Source organism: Botryllus schlosseri, chromosome 5 (assembly GCF_051294905.1).
Source record: "Botryllus schlosseri isolate E-star chromosome 5, Bs_hap1, whole genome shotgun sequence".
NCBI lineage: Eukaryota > Metazoa > Chordata > Ascidiacea > Stolidobranchia > Styelidae > Botryllus > Botryllus schlosseri.
The window spans coordinates 1,439,340-1,460,000 of NC_137240.1; the positions used below are offsets into that span (position 1 = coordinate 1,439,340).

General features: G+C 39.4%; 1 protein-coding gene and 1 long non-coding RNA gene across 2 annotated transcripts in view; one reads left to right on the plus strand and one right to left on the minus strand.

The window, feature by feature from the left end:
* The first annotated feature begins 611 nt into the window (after positions 1-611).
* The window catches only part of LOC145439586 (uncharacterized), a 42,579-nt gene continuing 22,529 nt past the window's right edge, over positions 612-20,661 (plus strand). Inside the window, exons 1-9 of the mRNA XM_080317088.1 lie at positions 612-3,971; positions 4,062-4,132; positions 11,161-11,381; positions 11,447-11,561; positions 11,638-11,670; positions 14,695-14,915; positions 14,981-15,095; positions 15,173-15,205; positions 18,432-18,658. Of these exons, the coding sequence (XP_080173214.1) occupies positions 3,955-3,971; positions 4,062-4,132; positions 11,161-11,381; positions 11,447-11,561; positions 11,638-11,670; positions 14,695-14,915; positions 14,981-15,095; positions 15,173-15,205; positions 18,432-18,658 (1,053 nt within the window). The 5' untranslated portion in view covers positions 612-3,954. The remainder of the gene's footprint in view (positions 3,972-4,061; positions 4,133-11,160; positions 11,382-11,446; positions 11,562-11,637; positions 11,671-14,694; positions 14,916-14,980; positions 15,096-15,172; positions 15,206-18,431; positions 18,659-20,661) is intronic.
* LOC145439612 (uncharacterized) lies at positions 5,182-6,017 on the minus strand. The gene is made up of 2 exons (XR_013915297.1): positions 5,548-6,017; positions 5,182-5,490 (listed from the first exon to the last, which is right to left on the minus strand). It is a non-coding gene; the product is annotated as an uncharacterized LOC145439612 (long non-coding RNA).

A 20,661-nucleotide genomic window follows, 5' to 3' on the forward strand; every position in this document is an offset into this window, starting at 1 on the left:
TTGTTTGCGCGTTAGCTTTCTGGAACGTAAGTCAAATACATATCTAGTATTTTGTGGAAGTAACTTGATTACTGTGATGACATTGATAGGTCTCTCAAGCAGTGACCATGGTTTTGTTTTTGAAAGATGTCGCGATGTCGGTATAATATTTTCTAAAACTCAAACTAGGACGAAATCATGAATGTGTAGGACTTACGATAAACATATGTTGTGCACATACAACTTTATAACAAGAATTATGATATTCCTGTAAGTACTAGTTTCGTGTTGGGTTATTTGAATATTTAGATACGTGACCATTCGTGTAAAAAAGTTATTTTGTTTCGATTCCGATGTCGATGCAGAATTGATCGAAGTTAGGATTGCAGCTTAAAAGAGTAAAGAGGCTGAAGCAAGTGATGATGACGTAACAATTATTGATGAGGCAGTGGCTCAACATATTCAGATTTATACTTGTTCCGTATACATAATATTCGTATAACACGATATTTGAAGGCGGAGAACTAACGAAGTTTGGTGTCGTAAGGTACCTTATTTTAAACCGTCGTAACTTCTTATTGCTGTTATGTCATATAACACTGTTCCAAGTATCAATGTTATCACTGAAGAGGTTGTTCAATGAATATCGTTAGTCAAGATGATCAAACAGAACGAATATGAGCTCAGCGTAACATATACTGGTATTTGACAGACTTTATATATAGCGAAAAGTAATTATGTGAGTTATAAAATTTGAAAAGTGTACAAGTAGAACTATTATTGTGTCATGAAGTATTCAACAAAAATTATAAATGCAACAGATATGGCGAGAAGTAATTATGTGAGTCTAAAATATAAATAAGTGTACAAGTAGAATTATTATTATGTCGTGAATAAGTAGTTTTCTACCTACTTTAGAAAAATTCAATGTAAAAGTGTTCGACATTTTATCAGAATTAGTATTTATTATACGTTGGAAAATGTAGTTTTCTATCGACTCTACAAAATCCGTAGTGTAAAACTTTAGTACATTGGAAAAGTAGTTCTTCTATATACGTTGCAATATTCAGTGTAAAGGTAGTCGCAATATAAGTAAAACAGTTTAGAAGTAGTTTTCTTTCTACCTCACAAAATTCGGTGTAGAAGTGTAAGTCATCTTATTATATGCTCAGTTCAAGGTAATATATGTCAAGAAGTGTAAAGCCTTTTATGTGTGTGCTCTGCGAGTGATCTTCATTGAGTGTCCGTGATGGGTGATGAGTTTAATTTGGAAAAATTAGAGTGTTCAAATCAGGCCGGTGGCCAACATAGTGTTGCATGGAAGAATGAAATAGGACCTCAGTTATATTTTGATGGTTTACCGAAGCGACGTAATGATTAATACCTAAAAATGATTTACTTAACGACATCTCGACTCATGGGGATTGATAATTTTTTTAAATTAAAATATGGTGTATCGGAACTACGTGAATTTTTCGATTAGTTTTACTTTTCAACTAACTTGCTGTCTGTCGTTATATTCATTAGACTCGCATTCATGCGGCTAATTTGTCCCTATCGTTATAACGTTGGGGATCGCGTACCTGCAGCGGAAGTGTTTGTTTAATTATATACCCGAGAATCGCGCGCCTTCGGCTAGTCCGTTGTCATTTTAGTACTGATTTAATCACCCTTATACTTAACATGCAAAAATTATGCAGGCAGAATTAAGTCTCATTCAGGTATACCGCGAGCTGATAATAAGACTTAAAATGTTGAGACCTCGGAAATCGAAACCGCGATCTGACTGCACTCAAAATCACATTTTATATTAAATAATTATTGATGATGTTACTGCCTATTCACTATGATATATCATCATAAAAACCGCGCCAACTTCAACGTTGATGAGTGTTATCCTAGAGCTCATATTATCCGTGAAGATACAAAGCCCTAAATACACATAATAATAGAACATCTGGCGAATATAGTCTTGCATCATAATTTTCGAAAGTTATGTATTATCTGAATGTTACTTATATCCAGAAAGCAAGTTTCTTTCAAGTTTCGGAATTTAATCATTTGAAGTATATTGAATGTTATTTATTTCTCGTAAGCCAGCTATTATCAATACATAGTGCTAAATACACGTGAAGAATTGGTATTGAAATTCACAAAACAGCCTAGTATGCCAAGTTCGCGCAATAGTTAGTTCAAATCCAACAAAGGTCCCTTTGACATGGCACTTGATGATGCAGCTGTGACACATGACGTAGCAGATGATGTGGCAATGGGTGGATGATGTGGCAATAGGCGTCATATAGGCGTGGAAATTAGGGCGACGTGGCCTTCTCCGATTGAACGGCGTATGATCCAGGTGATATCACTATTCGAAGCGACGGAAGATATTGATTTTATGGGATCAATATATCATTTGATTGCCGCATTTTATACATTTGACGACGATTTAAACGCATCAGCAATGTAGCGATATGTGGCCCAAGTCGTCGTTAGGTATCATGTATCTTGACAGGTACACGTGTGCAGTAATATAGGCTATAACTTCACTGAAATGTTGGGTGGAAATTAGCTACATGACGTCAGGTGACGTCATGAGGTTCACGTCAAAGTTCAAACAGAACCTTTCAAAATGGTTCGCGTTCACATGAACCTGAACCTTTCAGAGGTTCACACCATCCCTAGCAGGGACATATGATTATTGATTATATAGTACAGTGGTTCTTAATCGTTTTACCTCCAGCACGCCCTTTCAGAAATCATGCGCTCTGGCGACCCCCACCCCATACTGTAAGGACGATGTGTAAGAGGGCGGACCGTAACAGCAAGTCATCAGCCCTTCTTTAAAAACGTTATCTTGCGCACCCGTATAGCGTGATAAACCAAACTTCTGGGGGCTTTGCCCCCAAGAACCCTGTCGCGTGATTTCGATCGTCAGCGAAGTTTGTGTGGCCTGAGTAGTGTAGTCGATCGCTCGTGACTTGGTGTTTTTTGCATGGGGTAGTATAGGGCCCGCTCGACCGGTGCCTGGAAACTCGTGTTGAACCGGTGACCCTTTTGACCCCCCCCTTCCGCTCGACCGGTGCCTGGGTTGGTATAGGCATCTCTCGACCGGTAACCCTTTTCGGTATAGGGATCGCTCAACCGGTGCCTCGAAACTCGTGTTGAACCGGTGACCATTTTGACGCCCCTTTCGCTCAACCGGTGCCTGGGTATAGACATCTCTCACACGGTAACCCTTTTCGGCATAGGGATCGCTCAACCGGTGCCATTGTTTCTGGACGAGCTCGTAACCTGTCTGTCATGTATTCTTACGGGATCTCTGAAGATTCGCCATGTGTTCTTATGGATGCGTCCGCATATCGTACTTTCGGGTATAGGCATCTCTCGACCAGAGATGGGCGGATTCCAAAATTTTGGGATCCGAATCTATCCGGATCCGGCTGGCAATTGGAAATTCAATGTGTTTCAATTCAATAATGTATGTATATCGACGTTTTCGGTCAGCAGAAGGAAAGTCCGTTTTGGCCAAGGTTTTCTCGCTGCCTATCGTCTGGCACACTTCTCGGAGTCGCATGTTACATTGGCTAAAACTTCATATGCCTTGGTGCGTCGTGGCGCGGTAATGGCCTACGTCAAAATGCCCATTCCTATAAACCTCGAAAGCAATAGCTGCTACTTTTGTCGTTGAGTTTACTCCATCTGACTGAGTTCAAGAGAAAGTACGTGGGTTTTGGAACGAAGCGAGGCGAGACGAAGCGAAGTCAACGGCAATATTTGCTCAAATTGTACTAAAAATAAACAGAGCTTTCTCCATCTGTGTAAACCATCGTCCATCGACCGTAACAGGCGTTCCACGACACAAAACCTGGTATCAGTTGTTAAAGTTCCTGTTTCGGGATGTATGGTTGGGCTGACGCATCAAGGGGATTGAACACAAGATTCTTGAGAGTTTCTGCTTGGAGATCTACTTGAGATATGTCACTAGTCTGCAGGTGTGTAGTACCAAACTGTTTATAAGTAGCCTAGTAGCTAGTTTAATGAGCATCGTATTGTATATATTCAATTGACATCTGATCGGTCAGAAGGCATGTCGTTATGAAGAGCGGCAAAATCGCGAAACACCCGGACACAGAAACAGGAAGCAATAATACCGGTAAATATAACTTTGCAATTTCTGGTACAAATATTTACATTCACACCCATTCCAGTGCATGAAAACAAGGCAAATTCAATCCAATTCAATAGGCCTTTTGCAGGACTTCGATCACGTGACTAGATACGCATAGCAACAACAAATTGGTTAGCAAGCTACTTTCTCGCGCACCTGCTTCAGTGCTAAATATCGCATAGTGTACTGTTGATTTCTGGTTGTAAACGTTTCGGAAATTTGTTGTAGAAGTCATCAGAGATTTACCTATGCTAGATGTCAATCCTGTACAAAGCACATACAATGTTATCGTTAGAATTACGCAGAAATCCGTCGTTAACGTAGCCGTATTTCGGATACAGTATATTATCGTTTTCGGGCTGTAAACGTTCGCAAGTGTCATGGAAATCCGCAAGGATTCAAATATGTTGGATGTCTTTGATTCATGAACTATGTAAACTCCTTGCGTCAAAATGATCGACATTGTAGCCGTTATTTGGTAGTCAACTATGATTTTATGACACCAAATTCGACATTGCAGGACAATTAAGTCGTTTCCATGTGCGGCCACTACTTGGCTTAGCCCGCATTGGCTGAGCCAAGGAATGGTGGCCGCGTTTCCATGTACAATTGTACATGTTACAGTACATGATCATGATCAGCGGCCGATAAACGTCGGTGAACAAAATTTGACAATCGGTACCGGTACTTAGTGGCGAAAAGTTCGTGCTGGATGATATCGACGTTTAAGTACCAGCTAAGTTGTTTGTGGAATTCGATAGCTTTTAGAGATGTTTCTGTAAATATACCCGGAGTGGTGAACAAGGCCTATACAGCGAAAATCGTCCAAAAGAAACTTGTGCTGTCGGGTGCTACTGCGTATAGCTATGGATAATATCAGGACGGTATTTAAATCAGCAACATTGATATCCCGCCGAGGATTGTTGTTAATGCGTCCTACCAAATACCGCCGATGTAGCGAATAGGTCGCCAAACCATTACTGCCTATCCTTTCAATCCGGATTATGATTTTATAGGCTACAAATTCGTCTCTGTTTGCAGGTTTCAAATATTTTGTCTTTTAATAAAGAAACCATCAATTCACCAAAGCATCAGTCATTGATCTATCCAAACATATTCTGATTGGAAATAGATGTCAGAATATTGGTGGTAGCTAGTCGTGAAGGCGGTCCATGGCTGCGTCATACACATTTCACATGCTGGCAATTTGTTGCAAATGTCTTTCCGCACACGCCTTCAAGAATTCGAGCTGTTCGTCGAGGTCGTCACTTATTACTTTCAGAGCCTTCATTATTCTTCCAGATTTCAATTTCCTTTTCATGGCGTTCCTTGAAGTATCGTACCTGCATTATAAAAATATGAGTACTGGTAAAAAGCAATACAGTATACATCGTACATACCGCGATACCGGTACCACATACACAGAAAATCTGAAGAATTACCACGAATGACCCGCCGGGATATCAATAATGGAAGTTGACGTTCCTGGTGCGCCTTCCTATACTCGATAACACAGTCCACTTGCACTAAAAAATTGGCATCCTGCTGTGGTTGATGCATCACCGGCAACTCCAGGCTGCTTTCAAAATTCAAATCATTCTGTTTTGTTAACTAACAATAAAGTAATACGTCTATCAATAGTAAAGTCCAAATTCAATTATTCCCGCAATTAGCTGATCCCCGACTAACAAAAACCTAAGATATTAAGCAGATGACCGTAGCCAAGAGCGGAGCAAGATACTCTGCCAACGATGAATTACTCTGACAACCGCTAACCGACCGGGGCAACCACTTGGCAGAGTAATTTTGCTGAGTCATGAAATCCATGCCCATATATGGTCACTCTGCCAACGAAACCTGCACATGGAAACGACTTAATTGACTGCGTGATATTTATTGCAGCATCAAGTTAGGTGTGGATAGTATACTATAGTTGTATTGTAGCGGTAGTTGGTAATCATTGCAGCATTTTGATGATTGATATCGATTGCAATATATATAGGATACTGCTATTTTTAAGCCTAAGAGACAATGACTGCCAGTGCCAGTACGTTGATGTGTTATGAATTCATGCTCTGTGCTACATACCATATATATATTAAATATCCTAAGCTATTGCATGACTTCTCAGTTGAACAATTCAAAATATTCAGACCTCTACACCTATATTACAAGTTATTGATCATTCCGTCATGCTGCCAAGTGCCACTACCCGAAGGAAAATGATCATCAGCTCCAATTGAGGGTGAAACAAACTGTCCCGGGGCCTGGATTACTTGATTGATTGCCTGGATTGGATTACTTCACTCTATGGCACAGTGCAAATATCTTGAGTTTCAAGACATATGGCTATACCACATGCATACGGATTAATGATCTGATGGATTATCCCAAGAGAGCCGAACATAGGCAACTAAGAAATTAATGATGCCTTCGTCAAGAATTCAGCCTGGAGCCAATTATTATCACCACATAAAATTTGGTCATGCGGTGGAAGGCAGCGTGGTTTCATGCCAACAGAAAATGTCAGCAGATGATCTGACCACTGACTAACTGTTTTGAACTTCTTTCCCGATGTTGATGTCTGCTTTGAAAATGATATTTCATTTGTGTACAGCAAGACAAGCGCTCTTCCGCGGATGCTATGAATATGTCTAGACAAGTGGCTATGAAGGTAGAGGAAAATACATACGCATAACAGTCTCGGCAGTTATTGAACTTGATAAGGTTAACAGCCTTGCGAGTCAATGCGAAAGAAACAATGTTAGTCGTCTTTAGAGGATGATTCTGAGTTGGTTGAGCCAATACACAGAGGGGGTCAGCAACGAAGTACTATTTTACCTGAGTACTAGCGTCATTATGAGTTTAGGCTACTTCCACTTCTACTTAACACTTTTTAGGTAGTAGGGCCTACTTTTTTGCCAGGTTTGGGATTTTGTCAACTAGAAAGTACCTTTGGCGCATGATTGCATCCCCTTCAAGCGTGAGGTTGTCATAACAACTGGGCAAAATAGCCCCAGTACCACGGTAACTAAATTAATTTTTGAAAATTGCACTTATTTGTGGTGTCATCACCATTTTGCGTTGATCAAGAAGATGCAACATGCAATGTTTACAGTTGTCACATGGCATCAATTTCTAAAACTAAGTGACCCTCAACCAAATCTACTTCATGTAACGAATTTCTTGACCGCTTTTCAGAAATTCATTTCTACTTCCACTTGAAGTACTTTGGACATGTCCTCGAAGTAATTAGTGCTACTTGTACTGGAGTATAAATTAGGGCATTACTTCTTCTCGGTTCCCAACAATGACCACGTTGACCACGTCTGGGTATAGGATGACCGATCTTGTCACTGCGTTTGAGCTGCTCTAAGAGTTATATGATAGTTACTTCCCTTAGTTCGCTAAATATCGCACATATGTGACATCAACTATTTATCAAAATCGAGTGTGATTTGCCAAATCCACTTCAATCGCAGTTGCGAAGTAGTGCTGATAAAATCGGCATTGTATAAGGCAACAATAAAGTGCACTGATTTGCTTAGTCTTGACGGCAGGCTCTCCCAAAAGATACTTCCGATGTGTTCAGCGACATTTGTTTTATAGCAGCACGCCAGCACCCAAACCAGCAGACAGTATATCCTGATCCTTGCGGGTCCCGGCTGCTTCAGCCATATCTTCCATCCAAAATCAGGCTCCACAACAGACAAATAGTACTGCTTGAACTAACAAATACTCTTACCAGAATATAAGCCAATCGCTTTACCTCAAATGCGTAAATTTAAGTACATATGATCAGAGTTGAGTACCGTAATACGACTACGTTACCGATGGATTTCTGTGTAATTCTGACGATATCATTTTATGTGCTTTGTACAGGATTGACATCTAGCATAGGTAAATCTCTGATGACTTCTACAACAAATTTCCGAAACGTTTACAACCAGAAATCAACAGTACACTATGCGATATTTAGCACTGAAGCAGGTGCGCGAGAAAGTAGCTTGCTAACCAATTTGTTGTTGCTATGCGTATCTAGTCACGTGATCGAAGTCCTGCAAAAGGCCTATTCATTAAAAATTTCACCATTTCAATACACCACAAGACTGCGATACAATGAAAAATAGGAAGGATTCGAAACGACTTTGAAATCAGTCACCCACCTGGCCTAGGTAATGTATAGAGGAGGCATGCACACTGAATGAAAAGTAAAAGAAGATAATATAAAAGTACAGGTGCCAAAAATGGTGGCATGTGTCAGAAGGCAAGATCGATATGTAAGCATTGTCAGGTCATGATCCGGTAAACTGGAGGGCTAACTAGTATCGATGTAGTACAAATAGTTTGTATTTCTACTTGAATGTGCACAACTGTACACACTCACTAACTGTCGGATGGCCGGCGAGATACTGTTCCATAAATCAGGTCTGGAATATTTGATAGAGCGATGATCTTTTTTTCCCGCCATGTGTAAGTATTCATAAGCGTGTGTGCTGTAGCCTACTTATGTACTTTTGATACCGAGGTAAAGAAGTCATTGAAGATTTCGGGGCAGTGGCCGCAGTGAAACTGATACAGACATAGATTCTTATGGAGATATATATAGGCCTACCATGGGTAGGGTGGATTCTGTTTTCGTATTCTATATGGATGGGCAACAGGTGTATTTATCAGTGTTGGGATGACTCGAGTCAGCCTCGAGTCACCTTTTTCGTATGACTTGACTTGACTCGAATCACTTCGCTAAAATGACTTGACTTGACTCGGCGCTTCAGAACTGTGGATTGACTCGTGACTCTGAGCAAAATTCACGAGTCAATTTCAAGTCATCATGTAATCGGTGACGATATGTTCGGATTGTTCGCGAAACGCTGGTGTAACCTGTGAGAGCGACCAATCATTCAATGATCGTGTGTTTTACTGAGCCTCCATTGTTCTCACATAAATAAAATGACCACAAACGTAGTGATTGAAGCTTACACCTTACGTTGTCGTTAACTGGTAGTGAGGTAATTTGATGGCATAATATTCATTTCTGTTTTCTGTTCTTATACCTTAGCCAAACCTCTTGTTTTATTGAAATTGAATTCGAATGTAGTTTATATACTCCTCAACCATTGGCGCAGGTTCCAATTTTATCATATCAATAAGTAAATGGGTAATGAATTGCATCTTACCAATTGGTTTCTCTATTTTGGCTGATAACTGTAAACTGCGGCTATGCAATTACTTACGTACATATAGTTTAACACCAGTGCTACGTATATGTGATCGATACAGCGCCTTCTTGCGTGTATATTTACCTCTATATTCGTTCATCGGTTCAGAATCAATGACCACATCAATCTGTATTTCAGACAGCTAGCATGACGTAATCATGCCTCATACTTCGAAAAGGCAACTTGACTTGAATTGTGACTTGACTCGTGAATTGACATGACTTGACTCGACTTGACTCGAGTCACCTCCAAAAATCGAGTGACTTGACTTGACTCGAGTCAAAATATGCAATGACTTGAAATGTTCACTATAGCGTGATGGGTTGTAAATCGGCTAAATGGCATTTTCAGGTACCAAATTGCACTTTCACAATTCACACCCTTCTAATTGGGGAAAATGATCCACTTACACCGATCCCTATGGAGATATACCGCTGGGGTATAGTAGGGGAAGGTGAGGGCAAATGGGTACAGGTGAACAATAGTACATCCTGAATATTTTAGAAACCTGACATGAAGAATTAACATGCCTTCGATGATTTAGTATAATGTCATATCAATCGCAATACTGATGCTGTTTGTTTTATCCTTGATTGACGTCTTGTGCGAAAATGACGATTTCTTTAGCTTTGCTAAATTTACATCGTTGCCTTTCGTGTTTTCCATGAGTATATATTGTCCATTGTGCTTCAGATTAGTATACAGTTGGGTTAATAGCAGTTATTAGTCGCGTTGTATGCTATTTCAGGCGCAGAATTGCGATTTTATTTATGGCTGGAAATTACAAGAATCAACATAATATAGCGCAGATCGTCACCCACACCCCTGAAAAATATCCCTTGAAGTGTCAAGTAATAAATGGAGGACATTAGGGTTATGTTAACAGCCCCTAATCTTTGTGGGTCAGGGGTGGGCAAACTTTTTAGCTTGCGGGCCGCATTCAACATTTGAATCCATTCGCGAGCCGCACTATATAAAATTGGGATACTAAGCCAAAATTCAATGTTGTTATTTGATAATATAGTGACAGTAAACATGGAAATACTATATATGTATATGTATATTTAAAAAGAAGCAAACATTGATTTGATGATAACGTATACACGCGTCAGAAACATTGACGAAAATTTATAAGCTAGTAGTCCTCATGGTCAAAATTAAGTCGGTTGTCCCGATTCCAAGAACTGGATGTAAATTTGAGTCTGTGAGCAGCGATCTGTTCATAGATTTGCTGATTGTACTTTTGGTTTAACTCTAGGTCACACAATGCTGACAGCATAACCATGCAACATTTAAATACGCTTCTTACAATAGATACATATATATTAAAAACATAAATACTTCTACACACACAAAGAACGAATCCATCTAACACAATCGCGAATCGGTTTTCTCCAAGCACAGCACTAAAAGTAGTAAACTTGCTCGTGTTGCCAAGCTAAAAGCACACTCGTGGTCCGAATTAAGTCATTTACGTTTCACTTTCTGAAATGTTTAGTAATTGAAACCTTACAAAATGCATGGGCCTCGAAGTCTGGCTATCGCGCCGTCTATGAAATAAAAAATATTATGGTAACATTATAATTTATCATTATCATGATGAAAGATATTAAGAAAAAGTTTAATCAAGTACCCACAGTAATTTGATTTTTAGTACGCATTTTATCAATATATTTACAACGTTCCATGAGGCTTTCGTTGGCCCAAACGCACTATAACGATAAGCTATACGAACCACGAAATTCAGATGTTCGGAAATTGATTCGCAGTGTTCTCTGTTTAAATGTCCAGAAAACCGAATCAAAGTTTCTGTCAAATTCTCGGATAATTCCGGAACATACGAAGGAACATACCAACTTGAAGACACAGTTAATGACGTCATCGCCGATATTATGGTGGATACAAAAATTATCCATGTCTACGATCCTGAGACGGGCATCATTATTGATGAAGATACCAAACTTTCGACCCTACAAAAAGAAAATTGCTTGGACAAGCTGGGAACCAGAGTGGTTGTATCCAACGGTCGGCTCATATCAACATTTATGTTAGCATCAACTACATTATTATTCGCTAGAACGACGATGCAGTTAAATATGCTCATAGCATAGGAGAAAAAGGTAAAGGGCCTATTGGGAATAGCGCCAGTCTATTCGAACAAGACACTGAAAAGATAGGAAGTGTGAATCCTGGTAAATTGCACTGAAATTGACGGCTCACTTGGGTCGTCCTGCTCTACTTACTTGATTTCCGTTCCAATCATTTCAGGTGGGCACAAATGCTCAATCGACGACCATGCAGGTTGGTTATTAATCGAAGACAGACTGAATATGTAATTATATTCGTATCTCATATGTGTGTATATAGCCTACCATATAAGCCTGTGTTTATGTATTGGCCTATGCAGGTGCAGGGATATCAATCTGAATTTGGATTGCGGGCCATATCCAAAATATTCGTCGTTTGCGTGTAAACCAGCCAAATGATTCCAAAATGTTACATCCAAATCCATACCTTTGTTTTTCAGTAAAATACCTCCTCATTAAGCGTATTCTAGCAACATCTTATGCGCGATGCCCGAACATTGAAATTGACATAAATACAATATGCAATGCAATTATAAAGCGATAGAACAGTTTCTCTTTCCTGTGGGTCACGTCGATATAAGTTGGCATGTTTCTATGCTCCATTTGTTTTAGTCGTGATGTGGCATTAGCCCTGCGTATGCGTTGTTGAGAATTGATCCAACTGTAATCGCGGACCCTCGATTTTGGCTCATTTATTGTTATTCGCAATTAGGTTATCCGCGAATAATACACTGATATACGGCATACGAAGGTTATGGAACCACCGAACGGAGCCAACTGACCAATTTAAACAAATTGGGAGATCGATGAATCTACCGCAGTAGTCAGCAATTCGCAGGTCGCCACCCGGTGCCCGTTATTATAGAGTTTCTAAGTTCACCCAGTCGCCCAAAAATATAACTTTGACTCACGTACGAGTTACGAATGAGGCTACTAAGTTTTTCTAATCACTTTCTACATTATTTATTAGTCTGTGTAGCTTCACTGTTTCATCATCCGTCATTAAATGGGGTCGCGTGTAATTGCTTGTTTCATTTTCCTTTAATTAATATGGTTGTCGACCACTGATATATATCATACTTCGCAAATGCACATTTAATGGATATAGTAAACTGAATGTAACTTGCATACAACGGTTTCGCATCGGCATTGTCAAACATAGTACATCGTATAATTCCAAAGGTATTGCTGAGCGGTATTTACGGTGATGAAACTGTAATATGCAACCAGAAATTGCGCACATGAATCATGCAATCGCTGCATAAAGTATAGCTTTGTAATACATGTTTCGTATAGATACGCCTAATCGATGTTTACAGTCATCCGCAGTGGAAAATAGTATCGAAATTTTATTTGCGATCGATAAATTAACTCTTAGTGGCAAGGAGCATAAACTTTCAGTACTCGAAACCCACATCTTTCCCTAATCGACTGGAATCATTGGAATTAATATCTGATTCAGATTCGCGTACTCGAATTCGAATTATTGTGCTCAGCCCAAGTGATAAATAATTGAGGCGTCTCCAATACCCAGCTCTTGTAGCGTTACTGGTCCGTGAATCAGTTGACACCCAACCGCCCAATAAAATTTTGAACAGGATACATCGCTCGGTCTCTTGTGTGTCACATTGTACATTGTGTGTCTTGAGCAGATAAGAACAATAGAACCGCAAAATCTGAATACAATCCCCATGTTGGCCTAAGAATAACATATTAAATGGAGGCATGCGTATTATTGTCCAATGAGAATACGGAGGTATTTGACGCCAACGGTATCCATACTATATTAAAACAAAAAATTATACTGGATCAATAGTGCAATTATTAATAATAAACTGATATGACACTAAGCTGGGTTCGAGTCGAGTCGAGTATTCGAGCATCACTAATTATTCACAAATGAAAGCAGTATGCGTAGATTTGGAATGTGTGACTTTTATCCGACCACAAAGAATATAACACCAGTTCTATTCCACAATAAACATTATTTGGTATTTTTTCAACCATAGCTAGAGCATTGCACTTAGTGTCAATACCGTCAGTTGATCCCGACTTCACAGATATGTCATTTCAGTAACGTGTGCTCGTGTAGCTTTGCACTACATGCACAAACGAGGTTTACAGTCACAGTCCACTTTTCCAGATTAGGACACCCATGGACTGCCAGATTACGATATGATAAGTAAATGCTAGATTGCGAAACATCAGTTTCAAACGTTATGATGAGCCATAATATTATATAATATGATGAAATATTTGATATGGCGAAAGGCTACAATGCGGTGTGAACGGAACCACGCCAACCGCTACCTAAATTATACTCACAGATACTATAGTGAAATCACCTGGGGACTCCGTATCCACTGCGCGCAAAGCGCGACGAAAATTCTGGGCTTTATTCAAATTTTATGAAAATTAAATGTTGATGATCCGTGAGAACTGCACCGAAATACCTCAGGATATCTTCCCGATTGATGGATTAAACTACTACTATTTGACAAACTGAAAATAGCGAAAAGCAAGTAAGCAGATCACAAAATATTATGAAGTAGAAGTAAAAGTAGCGAAATCATATACTTTAGTAAGTAACAGAAATAGAGGAAAAATACTTTAATACTTCGAAAAAGCAGAAGTATTTCGTTACTGACCACCTCTGCGAATAGTCTTGTCCTTGCAAACTGAACTCAGCGGGCGGTATACAGTAGACCCGCAATATACTCAAGTAATAATATTATTGACCAAGTTTATCGGAATATAATATTTTCCCGTTGATACCAATCGAATAAAATCTAAAATGGTCCCACGGAGAATCTGATGTTTCAATAATATAGCAACTTAATTAAACACTATGCATGCACATTGCGCCGTCCCCGTAACGAATTAAACCATGCACGAAATAAACTATGCACAGTGCGCGATAATTTGGGAATACTGGAGCATCAAGCAGACATCAAGAATAATTGCACGAAACAGATGATTATAAATTGGAAATCGCGTATCAAATCAGTAATTTTTCTCCAACATCATAATTTATCATTATCATGTTGAAAGATATTAAGGGAAAATTGAATCAGATATACCCACAGTAATTTGATTTTTAGTACGCATTTTATTAATATTTTTACAACGTTCCATGAGGCTTTCGTGGGCCGAAACGCACTATAACGATAAGCTATATGAATCACGATATTCAGACGTTCGGAAATTGATTCGCAGTGTTCTCTGTCTAAATGTCCAGAAAACCGAGTCAAACTTTCCGTCAAATTCTCGGATAATTCCCAAAAATACGAAGGAACATACCGACTTGAAGACACAGTTGCTGACATCAGAGCCGATATTATGATGGTTACAAAAAATATCCATGTCTACGATCATGAGACGGGCATCACTAATGATGAAGATACCAAACTTTCGACCCTACAAAAAGAGAATCGCTTGGTCAAGCTGGGAGCCATAGTGGTTGTATCCAACGATCGTCTCATATCAATGTTTATGTTATCATTAACTACATTAATATTCGCCAGAGCGACGATGCAGTTAAATATGCTCATAGCAAAAGAGAAAAAGTTGAAGGGCCTATCGGGAATAGCGCCAGTCTATTCGAACAAGACACTGAAAAGAAAGGAAGTGTGAATCCTGGTAAGTTGCACTGCAATTGATGGCTGACTTGAATCGTTCTGCTCTACTTGCTTTGATTTCCGTTCCAATCATTTCAGGTGGGCACAAATGCTCAATCGACGACCATGCAGGTTGGTCTTTCCAGTGTGTCACGTCGATATAAGTTGGTATATTTCTATGCTCCATTTGTTTTAGTCGTGATGCGGCATTAGCCCTGCGTATATGCGTTGTCGAGAATTGATCCAACTGTAATCGCGGACCCTCGAATTTGGCTCATTTATTGTTATTCGCAATTCGGTTATCCGCGAATAATACACTGATATACGGCATACGAAGGTTATGGAACCACCGAACGGAGCCAACTGACCACTTTAAACAAATTGGGAGATCGATGAATCTATCGCAGTAGTCAGCAATTCGCAGGTCGCCACCCCGTGCCCGTAATTATAGAGTTTCTAAGTTCACCCAGTCGCCCAAAAAATCAAACGTTGACTCACATACGAGATACGAATTAGGCTATACTAAGTTTTTCTATTCACTTGGTACATTATTTATTAGTCTGTGTAGCTTCACTGTATCATCATCCATCATTAAATGGGGTCGCGTGTAAATGCTTGTTTCATTTTCCTTTAATTAATATAGTTGTCGACCACTGGCATATATCATACTTCGCAAATGCACCTTTAAATGATATAGTAACTGAATCTAACTTGCATACAACGGTTTCGCATCGGCATTGTCGCCTCTGTTAATATCAGAGGTGATTATAGTAGTCAAGAAGTCCACTTAAGTAGAAGTAGCGACGCAGAAATCTACTCAATTACAAGTAGAAGTCGTGAAGCAGACCCAAACTACTTTTAGAATAGGGAGAATTTGCTGTCTTTGACAGCTAATCAAGTAAGTAGGCCTAAGTAGATTTACAAATATATAAATACGCTGTCATGAACCGTAAAAACCTGGAAACTGACATATGCGGACTGTGCTGAAAGCTAGGGTTTGTTTTGCTGCATCACATGCCGTGTACACGTTCAACAGTATAAGGATCCGGCCATCATGTGATATCTATGGTAACTTGGCAATAGAACAGTGTTCAACTGTTCAGACCCATTTCTCATACCAGTGTCATTTTCAGAAGATGTGACGGTATGGTGCCCTCCTTAGTATTGCAAGGCCCGCAGTAAAATGGCATAATCTATGGGTATAAGTTGTATCGGATACTGCATTAACACTTTGCGCAATTAGGAAGGCAACTACGAACATAAGACATCGTATAATTCCAAGCGTATTGCTGAGCGGTATTTACGGTGATGAAACTGTAATATGCAACCTGAAATGGCTCCCATGAATCATGCAATCGCTCCACAAACTATAGCTTTGTAATACATGTTTCGTATAGATACGCCTAATCGAAGTTTACGGTCATCTGCAGTGGAAAATAGTATCGAAATTTTATTTGTGATCGATAAATTAACTCGTAGTGGCAAGGAGCATAAACTTTCAGTACTCGAAACCCTCATCTTTCACTAATCGACTGGAATCATTAAAATTAATATCTGATTCAGATTCGATTACTCGAATCGAATCATTATGCTCAGCCCTAGTGATAAATAATTGAGGCGTCTCCAATACCCAGCTTTTGTAGCGTTACTGGTCCGTGAATCAGTTGACACCCTACCGCCCAATAAAATTTTGAACAGGATACATCGCTCGGTCTCTTGTGTGTCGCATTGTACATTGTGTGTTTTGAGCGGATAAGAACAATAGAACCGCAAAATCTGAATACGATCCCCATTTTGGCCTAAGAATAACATATTAAATGGAGGCATGCGTATTATTGTCCAATGTGAATACAGAGGTATTTGATGCCAACGGTATACATACTATATTAAAACAAAAACTTATACTGGATCAATAGTGCAATTATTAATAATAAACTGATATGAAACTAAGCTATTGATACCAATTGCCTTTAAAAGCCTGATAAGTGGGCTGGGCAAAATCTAGTAGTTGGACGAGTCGGTTCTGAATCGAGTATTAGGGTTCGAGGCGAGTCGAGTATTCGAGCATCACTAATTATTCACAAATGAAAGCAGTATGCGTAGATTTGGAATGTGTGACTTTCATCCGACCACAAAGAATATAACAACAGTTCTATACCACAATAAACAATATTTGGTATTTTTTCAACCATACCTAGTGCATTGCACTTAGTTTCAATACCGCGGGGTGATCCCGACTTCACAGATGTTTCATTTCAGTAACGTGTGTTTGGGTAGCTTTGCACTACATACACAATTGAGGTTTACCGCGTTCCACAGTAAAAAAATAGTATCGAAATATTTATTTTGGTCGATAAATTAACTCTTACAGTGGCAACTGGTATAAAATTCATCTGCTCGGCTCGGATCATTAGAATTAATATCCGGTTCAGATTCGAGTACCGGAATTCAAATCATTGTGACCAGACCCAGCAGACCCGTCTCCAATACCCAGCCCCTGTAGCGTTACTGGTTCGTGAATCAGTTTGGGCCGAAAGTCCAAACAAATTTTTTAACAGTGCGCATACGTTCGTGGTATTACTGTTATTGTTGTTTTTAATCAATAGGCGCAGTTTTTGTTACAGTCAAATCCGTGGAAAGTAGCACTTATTTTTCACAAAACTTACAGTAAAAAGTGGCATTTACTGACAACCTTGAAATTATTAAGGTATGATATACTCTAATCTATCCGTATCCAAGGTACTGCAGCAAAACTCAGTGTTGTCGACGTCAACAAAATCAATAGCCTGGAAAATATGACCCAGTGAAAATATAACGACGTTAAGTCAGAAAGGATCTCAAATTTCAACGACAGTGAAACAATCAAGCGATTTATTTACATATAGTTCCATATATTTCCAGAAAAAGTACGTTGCATCGAAAAAAGTTGCAAAACGTTGCATGAAAAAATGGAGTAAAGTTGCTATATAAGGTCCATCCAACAGCTTAACACACCATAATACATAACTTCTGAGTATAGAAAGCTGCCGGAAGCTGTAAATAAAGTTGCAAATGTTGCAAAAATTTGCCCTACAAAATACTTATCTGTGTGAGGCAGGCTTTCTGCAATGGCTGCAGCCAAAACATAATAAAAGAGTTAACTGAACAATGCACTTCTAACGGTGTGATATTCCTGTTGACCAGAGAGTGGTTACGGTACTCACTGTTAGGTTGAGTATTCTAATGGAACCGTTCAGTTGAGACAATGACGTTGGAGACCTATGCACTAAACTATAAGGGATACAGTTTGTGAATGAAACAGAAAATGTATACTTTTGTAAGGAAATTGATTAGTATATTGTATTCTATAAATTTCCAGGAAAAAAAGTCGAAGTTTCCGTCAAATTCTCGGATTATTCACCAAAACACGTGGGAAAATACCTCCTCAAAAACACAGTATATGACATCCTCGCTTATATTATGACCTACAAAAGAATTTCCAAAATCTGCGATTCCGTGACCAAGATGGAAATTCACGAAAACACAAAAATTTCGACCCTGCTAAAGGAGAATCGTCTGCATCAGCTGATGGCAATGGTCGTAGTGGTTAGTATGCAGTGGTCGGCCTATATCCACCTTGAAGTTAGACTTGGCCTGATTTAGTAATCCTAATCACTAGCGAAAAGAGTGTGTATTCACACCCAAAAGGTGGTACACGAAAACAGAACCTACCTAAGAATTCAGAAAACACGCTGTCATGGTGTTAATCAAATATTTTTCACCGGACTTGTTAGTGACTGAACAGGTTTCAATTTAATTATTGCACGCTTTAGACAATTATCATTATCAATCGGCCTTTTTCTTTCTCTGAATATATTCAGTCGCTTAGCTTATCTCCTTCCGTTACCTTGCGGAAGAGACCATCGTCATTGTTTTATGGTGTAAGTGTAAAGCAGTGCTTTTCAACCTCTGGGATGGTACGCACTTGTGCGAAAGAAAAAATGGCAGAGGGATGACGAACGTGATGCGTATCGTAAATAATTGTTACTTTTTCTGAGTGGAATAATTCAAATAAACCTAATACGAAATTCAAGTACAGTGGCTCCCCAACTTTTGTAGTTGCGACGCAATTATAAAAACTTGTTTGACATATGATCAGAGGTGATCAGTAACGAATTACGTCTACTTTTTGAAGTACTTGAAGTAGATTTTGCCTACTCGCACTAGTTATTAAGTAGGTACGATTTTATACTACTTCTACTTCTATTTGACAGTGTTCCGTTTTTTTGGCAAAAATAGGCGTAGAATAACTAGGTAATTAATTACGTACTTGTGAACGGCCACTCCTACTTCTACTTGAGTAGAAACTCAGGCGTCACTTCTACTTTTGCTAGAGTAGAAATTCCGGCGTTAATTCTACTTCTACTTGAGTACCTACGGTGACTACTTTGACCACCCCTGCCTATAATGTACCAGTAATCGTAGCTTTGAGAATAACTATGTCTCTCACCAGCCGTAGTGAATTAGTATTTGCGTTCTGTAACTATTACGTAATCAAAAGCCTGGTTCGAAAGCGGTGTAGTGGCAGGCCTAAAGTTTATCAACAAGTCTGAGCATGCGACACGCTGGAAAAATTACATCAAGTTGAATTTTTGCTTTCTTTCGCTGAACAATCATCATATTTTTGTAATAATAGTTCGATTAGCGCGACACACGAGCATAGTAGTAAAACTACCATCATTACAGACTCACATTTGCAATTACTGTAACGGAAATTTTCACGTCTTTGAGTGTTATTAAAGTATGGGTCGCAAAGGATATAATTTGCGTCGTCACGGTACCAGAGCAATCTGCTAATATGTATGTAATATTTGTTGCAATTTTTGCAAAACAAATCCTGTAGATATATTTTACATATCCAATTTCACTGAGTTGGGTACAGTAGCAAATATGCGAGACACACAGAAAATATGGTTTGAGCACGAGAATGTGCCGACCTTTGTATTACACAAATTGGTGTGAATTCATGATAAGATTTCTCCGACTAGTTTCCCTGGAAAACATTGTCGAATACCGTTCGTATGAACTAGTGTAGATGGGTGTGCTGCGAGCATGATCCGGCCTATGAGGCACATTCATTTCGAGGCCAAATCCCTTCTGCGTAGGGGCACATGAAGGCGTCAATTTTCGGCCAACATACCGCTGATAAAATGCGGTGCCAAAAAGATCAACGGCGACAAAACCTCGGCCAAAAATGACCGTCGCTGGTTGGCCAAAACTTTCGATGTGGATATGCTCCGTTGTCGGCAGTCGGCACCGAATAGCCCCGTTCTTACAATCAGTGTTGGGATCAAGTCACTACCTTCCAGTCACGATGAATCTCGAGTCATAGCACATTTTGAGTCGAGTCGAGTCAAGTCAATTCAATTGATACTTGAGTGTGACTCGAGTGAACTCAATTCAATGGAGGTGACTCGAGTCAAGTCGAGTCAAGACGAGTCAAGACACGAGTCAAGTCACAATTCAAATCAAGTTGATTTTTAGAAGTACGAGGCACAATTACGTCATTGCATTTTGATAGCTGTTTGGAATCCACTATATATTTTGAT